The 18340-nt window shown below is 35.8% G+C and overlaps 2 protein-coding genes across 5 annotated transcripts; one reads left to right on the forward strand and one right to left on the reverse strand.

The window, feature by feature from the left end:
• The first annotated feature begins 2509 nt into the window (after positions 1-2509).
• Positions 2510-8897, forward strand: Set1 (SET domain containing 1). Of its 4 annotated transcripts, none has more exons than XM_070216243.1 (6): positions 2510-2590; positions 2940-3327; positions 3381-3630; positions 3687-7261; positions 7660-8293; positions 8350-8897. In XM_070216243.1, the coding sequence occupies exons 2-6, from the start codon at positions 3068-3070 to the stop codon at positions 8521-8523; spliced, it is 4893 nt and encodes a 1630-aa protein (XP_070072344.1). In that variant the 5' UTR covers positions 2510-2590; positions 2940-3067; the 3' UTR covers positions 8524-8897. The 4 variants fall into 4 exon arrangements, with proteins under 4 accessions (XP_070072344.1, XP_070072342.1, XP_070072345.1 ...); XM_070216241.1 differs by having other exon boundaries at positions 2575-2735; XM_070216244.1 differs by lacking the exon at positions 2510-2590 and adding an exon at positions 2643-2661.
• On the reverse strand, positions 8876-9566 carry MED21 (mediator complex subunit 21). The gene is made up of 2 exons (XM_070216245.1): positions 9370-9566; positions 8876-9309 (listed from the first exon to the last, which is right to left on the reverse strand). The coding sequence occupies exons 1-2, from the start codon at positions 9409-9411 to the stop codon at positions 8929-8931; spliced, it is 423 nt and encodes a 140-aa protein (XP_070072346.1). The 5' UTR covers positions 9412-9566; the 3' UTR covers positions 8876-8928.
• Between the last annotated feature and the right edge of the window lie 8774 nt (positions 9567-18340).

An 18340-nucleotide genomic window follows, 5' to 3' on the forward strand; every position in this document is an offset into this window, starting at 1 on the left:
CCACGCTCAACACATAGTTGAAACTAAGCACGATTTCCACTACCCGGAATATTTGCTGTAGGAAACTCGATTGTGTGTCAATTGGCTAACGCGTTGCAGATAGTTGCTTATTTTATTTCTGCCATTCGCTAAGAAAAACAATATATTATTTAATATGCCGCAACGAAAAATGCAAGTAGCTCCAATTTAAATGCTTTAACTTTGTGTGTGCTAGAAATCAAACAACTATTATGGATATTCCTTAATCTTTTACATAAATTGTAAAATATTCAACACAAATTTTCAGCAATATAGGGAATGACCCTAAATGGTTGCATTTTTGGAGAGGTGTTATTTGTTGTAAGGTTTAACGTACAGATATACAGACGGACAAGGCTTAATGGACTCGGCTATTGGTGCTGATCAAGAAAAAAATAGTTTATGTGGTAGGAAACGTCTCCTTAACAGCGTTGCAAATTTCTGACTAATATTATACTTCCCTTAGCAAGGGTATAAAAACCCAACGATTTGCAGATATAATGAAGAGTTTAAGACGATCCGACGATTTCCAGCCATCCAAATTTGACCGACATTGACGCACTTTTTTATGTGACAGTTAGGGGATGATTTTTTATTTCAATGGTTTTTTATTGCCTGTTATTGGCTGTGAAAATTGTAACGTTCACTACAAAAACTAAAACAAACTAATGTCAGGAAAAACGAATGCCCGATGAATGCCTTTAAATCATATTCGCTTTGAATCACCATTTCGAAGTGCTTTTACGGAAGCCTCACCTACGCAGGGATTTTGCAAAATAGGATTTCAAAGTAAGACACATTATATTTTTGCCTACTCTATATCTCGAACCTCACACTTAAAACATTTGTATCATTCTATCATAACAAAAGGATATGTACTCACGCTTATAATTATTTTAAAAAAATATAATATTATTATTGGAGTATGCTTAAATGAGTTGCTCTTTTCAAATGTTTTGCCTGTCTAATAGGGTCTTTTCACAGACATCCATCCACCATCCGTTGACTGTGAGAACAAATAAATTCGCTGGCGGGAAAAAATTAAATAATGCTTGACTGCACTGTTTTTTGTCTCTGCTTGAATTATTTGTAGTTTAATATGAGCGGAAAAGCATTCGCAAACAGGTTGCCATGAGTGAGCCAAAATGTAAGCTGCCCTGTGTACGAAACATCAAAGTTTGCAGAATATTTTCTGCGCCTCGTAAATAATAGCTAATATTTATTAAAAGAGTACTATGTACTTCTATAAAGTTCGAAAAATGCTATAAATTACCAAAACAGCACATATTTGGTTTTGCTTACAAGAGCAATATGTATGCATACCCGTTATAGGATATGATACAGAAGTTCAGATATGTTTTTTAATTATTATCTTATGCTATTTTTTTTTTGTATAATTCTACAATAAGATGAGGAGAACGCTATTTTACGACAGTTTTGCCGAGTTGAAAACCCCCTTCATTAATGTTGAGTTGAGTTCAAGTATTGGATAGTAAATGTGCTCAGTGGGAACAGGAGTTTCACATTTGTCAAAAATCCCAACCGTTTCACACGGAAACAAACTGAGAATCAGTTCACCTGTAAAACTAAGAATTTCTTGGAAATAATAGCCTATTTGCACTAGAACTTTAAAAATCTAATATAAATCCAATTTAATGACTTTCGGCCATGCCCGCCTTGTTTTATTCGCTGAAATGTTTTTTATGTGCATAGAATACAAATGTGAAACTCGTGTTCCCACACTCCCCTCTTACTACGTGTCTGTCCAGACAATATTAATATGGCAAATTTGTAAACAAGATCAAATTTACGTTGCTTTGGTAATTTTTAGCAACTTTGTAACTTTATAGATGTGTCTGTCTCTGTCTGTTTGCTGTTTGCAATTGCGGTTTGTGTTCCCAGCTGATTTACAATAAGACCATGCTAAATGCAATGCGGGTTAACTCTGAAAACTTCGGTCACACTACAAAAGACTTAGAAGGGTATTTCCTAAACTGTTGAATTGCTGAATTGCTGAATTTTGGTCAGCTGTTAGTCAGCTGTTCCATACAAAGTCAACTTTCAGAAATTTCAGCAATTCAACAGCCTTCAGGCTGTTTAAAATTTAGTTGAATCGTTGAAAGCCAGAGTTGTTACCTTTTTAATTAAAAGTCATTGCAACTCTGTAACATATTACCTTGGTAAAAATGACAGACAGTAACTTGCAATAAAAAATCAAGTTTTACATGTTTTAAGTTCCGTGAAACTTTTCAGCAAATAACAGCAATAACAGCTGTTTGAAGGTTCAACAGAAATCATTTTGGGTCGTTCCCTTAATTGCTGAAATTTTCTCTTGAATTTTCATCAATTCAGCAATTTGACAGTATAGGGAATATCCTGAATATTTTTCGACTAGTGTAACTCTTAGCCGAACTGAATAGTATGCTTTATGTAAGTAAAAGTTGAAGCAGAAACAGGGTATGAAAAGGGTATAACCTTTAAATATGTTAAAACTGTTTCATGATTTTCAATGGTGTTTAGCAACATTTCAAAAATCGATGTACACATCGATTACATTAGTATCCCCCTTCAAGTAAGAAGCCTCGTTTTCTATTTTGTGTATTTTTGCTTCGAGTTTTAATATGTTATATATATTCGAGGACTGTATGTATTGTCCAACTAACACTATGAAATATGAAGAATATACCAGTTTCATCGAGCTGCCCTTTCTTTACATGGTTAGGGTCCCACATTAGAGTGAATCAGATTTCGTCTTAAGTATTTAGTATTTAGAAACAAAAAGAAATAAATGTGTATATTGCTTGAAGGTTTTATTAAGATTACAAAATCTTTTGCTGTGTGCCTTTAGGTATACATATAACATTTAATTTTTAAGTAAAACGATATCTATGTTAATAGTGTTTACTATTTTATCTACATAGCTTCCGTGAACGTGGCGATCGGCTGTTTAGAGACAAGCAGAAGAGTTTATACGTATATATACGAGTTGTATCTGGAGATAGAAGATTAAGCCAAATTGTTGATATAACAGACACATTCTTGGATACAAATGCAGGACGTTCGTGATAATACCTCCATTACCAATTCCGGCAGCAACCATGTTTCGTCTCTATCCAGCACAAAAATGCCTCGCAACTTTAAATTATTAGCTGATCCACAGTTGGTAAAATGTGGCGCCAAGCTATATCGATACGATGGCATTGTGCCTGGAGACCCGGCATATCCAACAATAACACCCAGGGACCCACGAAACCCGCTAATCCGCATTCGCGTCAGAAGTGTTGAGCCACTTCTACTTCGTATTCCTAGGCAAGATATTAATCTATTAAAATGTTAGATAAACTCTTAAACTTTACATTTAGATTTGTCATTGATTCCGACTACGTTGGCCAGCCACCTGCAATCGAAGTTACTTTGGTCAATCTTAATGATAACATTGACAAGCAGTTTCTTTCTAACATGTTGGAAAAATGTGGAAACTCCGACGAAATAAATATTTACCATCATCCTACCACAAACAAACATATGGGCATTGCTCGTATCGTGTTTGAAAGTACAAAGGGAGCAAGACAGTTTGTTGAAAAATACAATCAAAAATCCGTAATGGGAAAGGTATGGCGAATATTTATAGCTTTTATCCAATTTTAATATAATCTATATAATTGTAGATCTTAAATGTGTTCTGCGACCCTTTTGGTGCCATTTTAAAGGAAACACTTGAGAACCTTACAAATCCAGTTGAGGCAAAACCTTTAATAGGTAGTAGAATAACGCCGCGATTGGCTTTGCAGCACGTGGCTTCCCAGGATGTCGAATCCAGCCGAAATGAAAAGGATACCGGCGATCCTTTAAATAGTGCATACAGCAACTTTCAAATCAATCCTGAAAGTGGAGAGCGCAGTAATGAACGAAACTGGGATCGCAATAAGGAAAGGGAAAGAGCTCGCCACTTTAAAGACAGGAGTCGACACTCACCAGAGCGAAGCTATGATCGCGGAGTGCGAGAAAAGTACCCGAACACTGTAAGACATGATCGTATTTTTTACCATCGGCGATCAAGAGATACAAGCCCAGAAATTCTACGTGATAGATTGTTTATGGCAAGAGAAAGAGTAAGGGATCCGGAATCACGTCCCCGTGATTATTGTCGGACTAGGGAGCGAGATTCATTTCGCGACTCTGTAAGATCTCGCGACAAAAGCTGTGACCAATCTAGAGAAAAACGAGAACATCGTTATAACTCATCTAAAGGTCGAGAGTATCGCGAAAGAGAAATTGATCGAAGAGATCGTGAAAGTCTTAAGTATTATAAGCGCTACTCATCGCATGACAATACCGAAACTGATGTTAGAAGCTCTTCAAATTCAAAAAAACATCATTACTATTCTGGATCTCCAGGTTCTAGTTTGCCTGCCGAAATCTATGGATTTAATACTTATTCTTACTCTACGGTTGATAATAGTCAAACGTGGTCAGACCATAGAAGTTGGATTGCTCCTCAGCCTAACTTTCAGCCTGTACCGCCTCCTCCACCACCTCCGGAAGAGGAAGAAAATTGGGATGATGAAGAAATTAAACGTCAACAAAAATGCATTACGCCATCTGTACAATGCACCAACGCAAAACTTCAGTCGCCAAAACCCACAAATATGAATTATGTGTCTACAAGAAAAACAGTAACAGAATCGAATTCGGAACCAGGGAACGTTGACTTAGATACTCGAATAGCCTTAATATTTAAAGGAAAAACGTTCGGTAACGCACCACCTTTTCTTCAAATGGATAGCAGCGATTCGGAAACAGATAAAAAGCCCGATGTATATTTTGACAATAATTCTGATTCAAATAATTCAGAGAAAAAGAAAAAGTCTTACGAGAAGAATATAAAAGCTCTACAACAGCCAAATGGAGCAAGTGATATATCAAGTGATGAGGAAATAATCGTTAAAAAGGATAGGGCTAAATACAGTTCTACAAGAGAAAATGAAAAAAATGATGACAATATGTCTTTATCAAGTTTATCTTCCCATGAGGATTCAATGCAAAATTTATTGATTTTGGAGAACGGAGAATATAAGAGACCCAATGTGTCGTCATCTTACATATATCCAAACTCATCAGATCAAAATCCTTTTTATTACCATGCATCTGGCTATGGACATTATCCTTCCGGTATACCGTCGGACTCTGCTTTTACTAGCAGATTTTCTGCATATATACAGTCCGTTGGCTCATTTAATTTTGATTCATTTGCTGAGCCATATGAATACAATAAAAGTACTGTTGCGGACCAGAACGACGGAATACGCCAAAAAGTCAAAAAGGTTATAAGCTATATTGTCGAAGAGCTAAAACAAATTTTAAAAAGAGATGTAAATAAGCGCATGATTGAAATAACGGCATTTAAACATTTTGAAACCTGGTGGGACGAACATACAATGAAAGCCCGATCAAAACCGATAGCTGAGAATGCAGAATCCACCTTCATAACAACCTCGAATTTCCCTAAAGAAACTGCATATAACGAGAGACCTCCTGACATTAATCATCTAATTAATACGCAACGAGAAATCACAGATTTTCAAACGTTTACGAGCATAAGTTTAAGGGCGGCAATGCCCAAGTTACCATCGTTTCGTCGTATACGGAAACAAACAAGTCCTATCCCTATTCTTGGGAATTTTTTGGAAAGAGATCTAAGTGACCAAGAGGAAATGGTGCAACGCTCAGACTCTGAAAAGGAAGATTCTAATATGGGCAGCTCTGACACGGCACGTTCAAATTTAAAGCGTGAAGTTTTGAACCAAGACTCTGACACGAAATCGCAGACATTAGGACTAAATTCCAAGAGAAAGGGAAGTGCTTCAAGTTTTTTTTCCTCTTCTTCTTCCTCGTCTAGTGAAGCTGAGTATGAAGGCAACGAATGTGTTGGAAAGGAAAGGACTAGTGAAGAAGATAGCCTTGAAGAACATAATCAAAGAAATCTGAATCAACGGAAAAAGAACATAAAGAAAAAAAGCCGTGGGGGTTTAAGAAATAAAGAAGATAATGATATGAAAAATATATACTCAGACTCTGATGAATATAGAAAGGACGACATCTCAAAGCGCACAAAAAAAATTAATATTTATTCCGATACCGATGAAGATAATGAAAATACTAAATCAAAGGCATTGTTGCCTGCGGTCCAAGAAAAAAAAATGTCATCTATTCCATCTGATCTCGAAGATATAAGTAAAGATAGTTGCTTCGGATTGGACGAAAATGAGATAGAACCAAATTTTACACCACAGCAACGAAATTCTCCAAAAATTAATGAAGAATGTCGTCGCTCTCTTACTCCAGTTCCGCCACCGGGCTACAACGAAGTGGCCATTCAAAATATTGATGATTGTAAGCAAAAGTCCGTTTTCGAATATGATAGAATTTACAGCGACTCTGAGGAAGAGCGAGAGTATCAGGAAAAAAGAAGAAGGAACACTGAATACATGGCCCAAATTGAACGAGAATTTTTAGAGGAACAAGAAAAAAAGTTTGAAATGGTTTTGGATAAAGGCTTGCCATTGGATAATCCTTTAGTGGAAAAGAAAATGTCGCCAAACTATAAGATTGATGATATATCTAACCTCCAAACGAATACAGGTTTAAATAAAAATATAGAAACCGATAAGAACAACGAATCGGGCGCTAATAAAGAGGATGTAGTATTAAATGGATGTAAAAAAATGTGCGAAAATTTAAAGGACGAAAATAAAATAACTCTATCACCAGCATCTTCAGACGGTGGCTCCAGCCAAGCATCGCAGGCCAGTCAGGTTGCGCTAGAACACTGTTACTCTTTGCCGCCCCACGCTCAGGAAGTACAGTACGGTATTCCAACTGGAACGTTGGATAATAGTAAAACTATTTTGGAACAAAAATCGGATAACTCTGTTATTGGTGATCAAATGGCAAGGTCAGGCCCAGGAAGACCTCGAAAGGATACAAGTCGTACTCAAAGAAAAAAGAAAGATTTAATACCACGGATGTCAAATGTGAAGAATAAATTAGCTCCAATTACAGACGCATTGGCCGAATTGGCTCGCCAAACAGCTAATTTTTTACCGTGTGAGATGTTTAAAGCTCGTGATCAGAATGAGGAAATGGTTATTTTATACACTTTCCTAACTAAAGGCATCGATGCAGAAGATATTAACTTTATAAAAATGAGCTATTCGGACCATTTGCAAAAAGAGCCATACACGTAAGTAATTTTTATTAAAAACTAAGTTATAATTATACCCGTTACTCGTAGAGTAAAAGGGTATATTGTATTCGTGAAAAGTATGTAACAGCTCGAAGAAAGCGTTTCCGACCCCATAAAGTATATATATTCTTGATCAGGGTCACTAGCCGAGTCGATCTAGCCATGTCCGTCTGTCTGCCCGTCTGTCTGTATTCTTGGGCTTCCTACGCAGTGCAAGTTTATTTTATCAAGGTGCCACACAAGAAGGCATATTTATATTAAAGTTGTTAAGCTGAGTAACGGGTATTTAATAGTCGAGGAACTCGACTATACCGTTCTCTCTTGTTTTCTTTATTATTATTATAAAATTAAATATTCGATTTAGAAATTATTTTATATTCCCACTTTTTTTCCAGCATGTTTTTAAACAACACGCATTGGGTAGATCACTGTACGACTGACAGATCTTTTTGGCCACCGCCACCAAAGAAACGTAGGAAAGACGATGAACTGATGCGCCATAAGACTGGATGTGCTCGAACTGAAGGTTTTTACAAATTGGATTTGCGAGAAAAAGCTAAACACAAGTACCATCATGCTAAGGCCAATACAGAGGATTCTCATAATGAAGACCGTAGTGATGAACCTACAGCACTTACCAATCACCACCATAGTAAACTAATATCCAAAATGCAAGGAATTTCCCGCGAAGCGCGCTCTAACCAACGTCGACTTTTGACAGCTTTTGGGTCTATGGGTGAATCTGAGCTTTTAAAATTTAATCAGCTTAAATTTCGGAAAAAACAGCTGAAGTTTGCAAAATCTGCAATACATGATTGGGGACTTTTTGCGATGGAGCCTATAGCTGCAGATGAAATGGTTATTGAATATGTTGGTCAAATGATTCGACCCGTTGTTGCCGATCTAAGGGAAACAAAGTACGAAGCTATTGGAATTGGCAGTTCCTATTTGTTTCGAATCGACATGGAAACTATAATCGATGCAACTAAATGTGGAAATTTAGCGCGATTTATAAATCACAGTTGCAATGTAAGAATTCCGGGCTTTGGTGGTATGTGTTACTAATGTAATTTTTTTATTTGCAGCCGAATTGCTACGCGAAGGTCATTACTATTGAGTCTGAAAAAAAAATAGTTATATATTCAAAGCAACCAATTGGAATCAACGAGGAAATTACGTACGATTATAAATTTCCATTGGAAGAAGAAAAAATACCTTGCCTTTGCGGCGCCCAAGGATGTCGAGGAACGCTTAATTAAAGTTAGTTTGTATATTAAACTAAAGAAATTACAACTATGGATTAAATATTTTGGAGCACGTAAATTTAATTTGTATATTATATGTAAAACGGGTGCTCCTGTAAATAATAACCAATAATAGTTCTTAATTAGAATTCTAAAGAAAGCTAAGAAATTTTAAATTTAATTTAGAAACAACTAAATTGCAATTAGACTCAAATCTACGAGGTAAGAGGTGTTCATAAAAAAGGTTTAGGTTTTTAATTCATTTTCAAAAAAATTGAAATCGATCTTAAAACTTTAGTCATCTAAGATAAAATCAAATGTATAAATTATTATATTAAGAGCACTAAATAAAATCATAGTCATCAACTATTAGAAACGATAATATAAAAGCACGGATTTATTTTACTTTTACGGCTACTTCTAATTAGTTTTAAGAGTTATTTGCATATCCAATTGAGCTTGAGCAATGTTTTCTAAAGCGGATTGCATTTTTTCCAGCAATAGCTCGCCCTTTTGTACCACTTCCTCAAGTTCATGTGCAGTTTCTTGATTTTCGATCTCAAGCCTCTTTAGGCTAGTATTTTGCAGTTCGACGGAACTGTCTTCATTTGGTAATGACTCTATTAATGTATCCACATCTTTCGCACATCGTGCAATTAATTGTGCAAATAGCTGAGCATAATCCTCTTGCGGCTGACATGGGTTGGGCGTTTGGGATCCGGTGCGGTCGAAATTTGGAAATTTACTAGGAAACGATGTTTGTTGAATAACACCTATAGCGTTGCAAAAATGCTCAGCTTGCTGCAATAAATATTAATAGTTTAAAAGTTGTAAGCTATTTCTTAATTTATATGGAATTACCTGATTTACAGTGTCCTGCAACTGTGTAAGTCTGTCAGCCATTTTAATGTATAAAATATTAATATTACTGAAAAATAAATTCAAATTTGTTTTTTTTATGGTCTCACAGATTAGGATTGTTAATTTTTTGATTTGTTTTTGTACGAGGGTGATAACAAAGATACCAAATGGCTTAATATTAAATATACTAATAGAATCCATCCACCGGCAGTTGAACGGAAGGTTAAATTTCTTATAGCCTCTTCCCACAGAGTCCATCGGTGTGAAACGGTTGGGATTTTTGACAAATGTGAAACTCGTGTTCCCACAGATCTCCATTCACCATCCAATAACAGCTGGCTAAAGAGTAGTTGCTCAACTCAACATTAACGAAGGGAGATTTCAACTTAGCAAAACTGTCATAAAATTGCAATAATAGTTACAAACATATCTGAACTTTAAGAACATATCCTATAACGATTGGGCATACATATTGCTGACTGGGGGAGAGTCTAACCTCCTTTAAACATAGTCTGAGACTTCGTTGCAAACATTGAAGCAGTTGTTAGCCGAATAGCTTGAATTTCGGTACACTTAGCAACCTGTTGGCAACGGCTTTTCCGCTCATAACAAATTACAAATAACACAGGGCGACAAAATTTTGCATGTGTCAGTGTCAAGGCCTGCCACCATTTTATTTCGATAAATTAGGCTTTTCTAAGCATAATTTCAAATCAAAGTTTGTGAATTGTCACTGTGACGGAAGTAAACAAATTTATTTTTAAAATTCCATGACAATTCACAAAAACCTCATGGGTGGCTTAAAAATTGAGGACTTAGGTCAAAAATGCATGTAGAAGAAAATATTTGTATGTAATTTTTAAACGCAGTTCACAAATGAAGACTTTTTTTGCTGTGACTTTAAAATTTTGAGGGCGCCCAACTTAACTTGTGGTTAAGTTTTCCCACAGAGCTCCATCCACCATCTACCATCCGTTGAACGGATGGTCCGTAAGGTTTTGCAGTTCCAAAAATTTTCCAGTTAGTCCGCCATTCAATTTTGACGGACTTTGACAGGCTCTTTTATGCAATAGTTACGCGGTTTTCTCAGTGCAACTCTGAATTCTTCCTCTTGACTGTGAAAATTGGAACGATGACTGCGAGAACAAATCAAATCGATGGCGGGAAAAAATTAAATAATGCTTCAGCTCATTGTTTTTTGGGTTTTTTTTAATTATTTGTAGTTTGTTATGAGCGGAAAAGCGTTCGCAAGCAGGTTGCTATGTGTGGGCCAAAATGTAAGCTGTTGTGCGTACGAAAACATCAATGTTTGCAGCAAAGTGTCAAAATATGTTCTGCACTTCGTAAATATAACTAATATTAATTAAAAGTGTACTTTGTACTCCTATAAACTTCCAAAGTTGCTATAAATTACCAAAAACAACAAATTTGGTTTTGTTTACAAATTTTTCATATTAATATTAGCTAGGCAGAGGCGTAGTAAGAGCGGAGTGTGGGGTACGGGAGGTTAGGCTCCTTCCAGTCAGCAATACATATGTATGCATACTCGTTGTAGGATATGTTATAAACGTTCAGATATGTTTTAAACCATTTTCTTAATCTGTTTATTGTATTATTCTACAATAAAATTAAGAGAACGCAATTTTACGACAGTTTTCCCGAGTTGAAATCCCCCTTCGTTAATGTTGAGCTGAGCAACTGCTCTTCAGTCAGCTGTTATCGGATGGTAGATGGTGGATGGAGTTCTGTGGGAACACGAGTTTCACATTCGTCAAAAATCCCAACCGTTTCAAACGGTTGGACTCTATGGGAAGAGGCTATAACTATTTAATTCCGAAAAGAATAACAAAAGGGGGATTCCCTAAACTGTTGAATTGCTGAATTGTTGAATTTTGGTCAGCTGTTAATCAGCTGTTCCATACAAAGTCAACAGCCTCGGGGCTGTTGAAAATTTTGTTGAATTGCTGAAAAGCCAGAGTTGTCACCTTTTTTTAAAAGTCGTGGCAACTCTGTAACATTTTAGTATCACCAGTACGTATTATTTATTTTAAAATCAACTTAAAAAGCATATTTGTGGTTCTTTTTACCTTGGTAACACTTTTAGACAGAAACTAGCAATAATAAATCAAATTTTACATGCTTTAAGTTCCGTGAAACTTTTAAACAAATAACAGCTGTTTGAAAATTCAACAGGAACCATTTTAGGTCGTTCCCTTAATTGCTGAAATTATTTGTTGAATTTTCAACAATTCAGCAATTCAACAGTTTAGGGAATCCCCCTAAAATTTGTTGAGCAGTCTTGAAAAGACAAACAAAAATTGTAATTTTCTTAAATTAACAGATTTTTTTAATCAATTTTTTGACACAGATCATCTGAAAAAACTTTGATTTAACGGTCAACCATTTAATTAGGTAGATCGAGCAAGCAACTTGGGGCCTACAATAAATTCCATTCTGTCATGAAGTAATCACGAATGGGGAAATGTATGGGATACTTGGACAACTTAACGACACAAAAGCCTTTTTACCGATAAATTTAAAAATGCTCGTTGCGAAAACTAAGATGACACCATTACTATTTTATGGAGTCGAAGTCTTTGAAATTTGTGAAGCTACTAGCCAGCACAAACTCCTTGTAGCCTTTAACAATGTAGTTGTAGTAGTACTAGTACTAGGCTACTACTACGCCCAGCGGGAATGTGAGAAGTTGGTTTTTGTGTTCTTGAAATCCTGTTCCTTTTTGCAGGCGGCGGTGTGGGGTTAGATAATTTCTGAGCGTTAAATGGGGGTGGATTTCTGAGAAGCATCAATATCAGGCCACTTATGTGCTGTGTGATTTCTGTGGCACTACGATTATAATATTTTTTAACAAAAAAATCACCAACTTATAATATTCAAAAATCCTATGATTTACACCAAAACCAAAAGACTTGTTTAATTTTTAGTTATTTTAAAATTCGTAAATAAAATAATAATAATTGTTAATCAAAAAAATTAAACTATATAACTATTATCATAATGTCTATAATGGTAATATTAATTTATTTTACTCAACATTTTTCAAATAATAATAAGAATGAATGTCGGATTCAACCATTATAGAGAAAAGCCACGCACAGACGATTAAAATATTTGATCACATTTATCAAGGAATTACATTAAATTACAAAGAAAACTATTGTTGTTTTTTACATTTTTAAACATTTTCTGTAAAATAAAATAATTTGATCGTCAGATCGTGGCCTAAGCCATTTTTAAGTGTTGTTAAAATATAAAAATTCGTGTTGGTGGCATTGATAACACGCAAAATGCCTAATATACCTATAATATACGTAACCTTTAATGATTACGGTCCCTAAAAAGTATTGTTTAAACAAAATATTTATTCGGCGCCAAAATGTGAAATATACACCAAATTTTAGCTGCATTTTGGTATTATCAAGAATATAATGCAGGGTCACATCTGTAATAGTCTGCCAAAATAAAGAAAATAAACATATACAAAATCAAAACATACCAAACGACCGCGTACTTGGGTTAGAGAGGAGCAACAGATGCCGGTACTAGAGATGGCCTGGGAATGGAGAACTGGTTCCGGAGTCGTGCTGGTTCGTGGCGGAACTAGTAGAATAGTGGGCTCAAGATAGTTTTAAATTTCAGAAAACTCTCTCTCGAAAAGACAATTGAGCCGACTTACAAGAAGGGCAACTAAAGGGCAAATCAGAACCATCTAGAAGCTGAGGAAGTGTAGTCGTGTCTCTGGGAAAAAAAATTCCAAAAGTGAGAGTGCAAGTATAAGATAGAAAATATAAATTAAAGTGCTTTTGTGTTCGCAGCTTCCGGCGCCAAATTCAAAATCTGGGAGTCTGCGAGTAAGGGATTAAAACGGAGAGAAAACGATTGATACGAAACGTACATTAATTTTGATTACCGCCGCCCACATCTGGGTGGTGCCAGGTTTTTTAAGTTTAGTTTTAAAGTTAATAAAACCACGAATATAGTCAAATATAACCACCCACTACAATCTACAAACTACAAACTACAAATCTACTTCTACATAAATTAATATACCCATGTAACCCTATATATATTTATTATTTATTTATACTTATAACTATTTATTCATGTGCTGTGTAATCGTCCCTGTGGTACCCAGGTTAGGGAATTGTGAAGGTATATATTCTTGATCAGGGTCACTAGCCGAGTCGATCTAGCCATGTCCGTCTGTCCGTCTGTCCGTCTGTCTGTCTGTCCGTCTGTCTGTCTGTCCGTCTGTCTGTCTGTCCGTCTGTATGAACGCTGAGATCTCAGAAACTACAAAAGCTAGAAGGTTGAAATTTCCCACACATATTCTTTGGCTTCCTACGCAGCGCAAGTTTATTTTAGCCGAGCGCCACGCCCCCTCTAACGCCCACAATCGCCCACTAACGATTTTAAAATGGGTCCTGCGCCCACATCTTTAAAGATTTCCGAGAAGTATAAATGCAATTTTGTTGTGTATATTTATACCTATCGAAATGTAGAAGACATTTTTCAAATCGGACCATTCATTAAAAAGTTATAAGCAATCAAAAATTATATATCTATCTCCCTCGCACTCCCTTTAGCTGAGTTACGATTAACAGTCGGGACACCAACCCGACACAGCGTTCGCACTCCCTTTAGCTGAGTGACGGGTATCAGATAGTCGGGACAACAACCCGACTATAGCGTTCTCTCTTGTTTTATTTTAAGTTTAGTTTTAATGTGAATAAAACCACGAATATAGTCAAATATAACCACCCACTACAAACTACAAATCTACTTCTACATAAATTAATATACCCATGTAACCCTATATATATTTATTATTATTTATACTTATAACTATTTATTCATGTGTTGTGTAATCGTCCCTGTGGTACCCAGGTTAGGGAATTGTGAAGGTAAATGAATGTTATTTATAAGCCTTTTTGTGAATTAAAGTGAGAAAAGAAATGAGCGAGTAGATTGTTAAAAATGGGGTGAGGTGACGCATAACAGACCCAGGAGCCAGTGTCGGGGAGTTGCTTGAAAGATGTAGCAGCCCGAGGAAGGGTGGGTATATTCCGCGGCCATCAACAGCAGGTCCGCAGTCCTTGTTTCCTTTCCTTTTTTAAGTAGTCATCAAGTCTGAAGAAAATAAATATTTACTGTGTGCCGACAGATCCAACTATCGTGGTCATACTCACACCCGAGAAATCCGATTGCTAGCCGAAATCCGATGGTTGGATCCCCGAAAACCTGTCGAGACATAACACATCATTTTTAAATTTGTTGGAAAAAGTGAAAAAAAAAGTGAAAATAGTTAATTTTAATCTTAAAAACAATAAAAAGGTGAGTGATAAAATAAATTTTGACTTTTTATAATCTTTATTTCAGCGTTACAAAGGTTAGTATCACAGATATTTTCGCCATTAATAAATGTACGCCTTTGGATGCTATCTTCAACACAAATTCTGCATTTTCGTGACACTTGAAATGTTTTTAATCTTTACCAGTGGTAAATGGTGTGAGGTGTTCAAATAAATTCATAATAAATAGTACTTCAGTACTAACTTAGTTGTTTAAATCAAAATATTACATTTATTTCAGCCAGGCCGACTGAGACTTCTTGGGACCAGAAGTGTTGCGCCTGCGTTTGTCATATTTTATTTTTTCTTCTCATAGTTTTTGACATAAAACAGCTGATCAGAGGGAAAATGATTGGCCATTATTTCTGGAGAGATCCTTTACTTTTGTGCGGAGACGTAATAATGGTAATTACTCTTATTATTATTCCTGGTCTTACATTCATATCTAATTATTTTTGATATTTTCAGAAGACAGACAAGACATGGATACCTAAGAACTTCATTCGGCCAAGCACAACCCGGGAATGCTTCAGGCATTAAACATTTTTAGTTCCAATGCTTCGATTGTAAATTTTATTAATAAATACACAAACAAATATTACAAAAAAATTATATTTATTGTGGAAAATCAGATACTGCAAAGCAGTGCAAAACCAAAACTGCGAGGGTCTGGAAAAACCAAAACTGGTAGGGTGTAGAAAAGCAGATATTGCAAGTGGAGGAAAACCATAACTGGGTACGTGTGGGAAATCTATAATGCGGGAAGTCGAAAAACCAGTGGATTTTGTCCTGCATTCTTCTGCCAGAGATCCAGATAGAAACCTCATTTCCCCCTTACTTTTTGTGTCACCCCCGTGTATTTTGAAACCAGAGATGGAAGAAATGTAAGGGGTGAATAAGGTTTTGTCCCTTCCGCTTGTATGAAGAAACCTCTTGAAAATATGTTATTTTCCAGAGGAATTTTCCCGGTGGGAGTAGTAGATCTTTTATGTAATAAAAAATATTGGGGGTTACATAATACATATATAAAAATTACTTTCTAACATAAAGACATTTATATATATTTTTCTTTATTAAAAAAAGATATAATATTTTAATCAGCATGGTTTTAAAACCGTCAGCTGAGCACCGTGCATATACAGATGACTTCCCATTCTAATACACCTGACTTCCCGGGTCTTACCCAGATACCAGATCGTTCGAATGAAAAGCGCCCATACATGCAAAGGTGCCTCCTATATCGATTCATCAATGAGTTGATTTCTATATCTTTGCGCCTCGCTTAGGAACCCTATTAGATTCGGCCAATTTTCTCCATTTAGTATGTTTTGGAATTCCACGTAGTCTAACTCGTCTTTTTCCCAGTATAACACTAGTTTACATCCAAACTGCTCCAAGGCAATTGATGGCAAATTCTGTTAGTGTTCGACCCCCAAATCACGAAAATACCACTAATTTTTTTTCGATGGCACAGTTTTTTTTTTAAGATTTTTTAAAGTTCAAAATGTTAAATATCGGACTTTTTTCGAATTTCTTCCCTTATCTCGGCAAATATCCACCCAATTGGGCCAGTTTTGGTTTCATTATAAAGTCAGTAGATCAGAGCTTAACTTTGCCATACAGATCAATATGATTGGATAAGTAATGGCAGCGCAGCAGCTCGACAAAGATGAAAAATGTGTTTTTTGGTCCTCTGTAAGTCGGCTTTATGTATCGTAAAAACTTGAAATAAATCCGTTGAAAAATTATAATGGGTACAAACTTAAAGTTTACATCCCTCCGGACAAAACAAGTCGAGTATGGCCCAAGTTCATAAAAAATTGGATTTATGGTGGATTTTTAAAGTTCGGATTTTTCAACTTTTTTCGGTTGACAAAGTTCAAATTTTAGATTTATCCTAGGCGGCGACATGTAAACAAAAATGAGTGGTGATGGCAGCCGGGTCAAAAAATGGCTAAATCAGATATTTAAAAGCTAGAAAATTATAAAAATGAATTTAATTTTTTAAAATTCCTTAAAAAATATAAAATTGCTTGCGTTATGACTGTGAGTATTTTTAAAAAGTAATATCCATTTGAATAAATCATTCTTATGAAATAACCATACTTTCAAAAAAAGCATGCTTTTTTTAATAATATATGATGGACGTTGATGCACTACGAGAAGTACAAACAAGTGGCCCAACGACACCAAGCACGTGCTTGTTACGCGCGGGGCCCTTTTGTAAATTTGGGCAAAAATGCGAGTTCGCGAGGAAGAATACATAAAACCCATAAAGATGGGACCAATAATGAAAAAAAACATGCAGTTAGGAGTGAAGCAAATGAGTTAAAATGTTAGTTTTTAATACCGGGATAGAAGTTGATGTACAAATTAAATGATAAAGAACATTATAGTTATTACATAGAACGCGAAAGGGCTCGTGCAGACCAAAATTTGATGTACATCGAGGTAAATTAAGAGGATGATAATTACGTGTTAGTCTAACGGGAACATTAAAAGTTAGGCGGCTAACAAGCTCTACAGAATCAATATCACCTCTTATAAGATTATGCATAAAAATGGTACCAAGCATTTTTCTACGATTTGCAAGTGTCGGTAAATTAAGCAATAATAATCAACTCTGGTAGGAAGGTAGCCTTACGTTTTGATCCCAGTTCAAACTACGAAGGGCAAAAAGGAGAAATTTTTTTTGTACCGACTCTATACGGTCAATGTGAACTTGGTATTGTGGGCTCCAAACCGAAGAACAATATTCCAATATAGGACGGACAAGGGAGGTAAATAATAATTTGGTTATATAAGGGTCATCAAATTCCTTTGACCAACGCTTTATAAACCCAAGAACACTCATAGCTTTATTGACTGTCGACATTATGTGGCAGTCAAATTTAAGCTTCGGGTCCAGAAGAACGCCTAAATCATTTACTGAATATATACGGTCAAGTGGCAAATTCTGAAGCGAATAACTTATAAAGGTAGGGGTGACCCTATAAAAGGTCATTACGTTGCATTTTAGGCAGTTCAAATTTAAGAGGTTATACTCACACCATACTTGAAATTGATCAATGTCTGATTGTAAGCCAAAACCAGACTCTATATTATTATATGTCAAACAAAGCTTAACATCATCCGCATACATTAGTACACGAGAATGTGTTACAATAGAGGGAAGATCGTTAATAAACAAAGTAAACAGCAAAGGGCCCAAATGACTACCCTGAGGTACTCCAGATGTCACATGGATCGTTTTTGAAACAGCGTTCTTAAATATAACCCTCTGAGTCCTCCCATTCAAATAGCTTGAAATCCAAGTTAATAGATTACATGGAAACCCAAGCAAATCTAATTTGAATAAAAGAAGAGAGTGGTTAACAGAGTCAAAGGCTTTACTGAAATCTGTATATACAACGTCAGTCTGCATTTTATTGTTAAATCCATTTATTACAATTGATGACAATTCAAGTAGGTTGGTGGTAGTCGATCTTCGCTTAACAAAACCGTGCTGACACGGTGATATTAGCGAGGAACATAAATGTTGCAAATGAGAAGTGATAATACGTTCAAAGGCTTTTGGAATAGCCGACAATTTAGAAATA

This window comes from Drosophila takahashii, chromosome 3R (assembly GCF_030179915.1).
Source record: "Drosophila takahashii strain IR98-3 E-12201 chromosome 3R, DtakHiC1v2, whole genome shotgun sequence".
Lineage (NCBI taxonomy): Eukaryota > Metazoa > Arthropoda > Insecta > Diptera > Drosophilidae > Drosophila > Drosophila takahashii.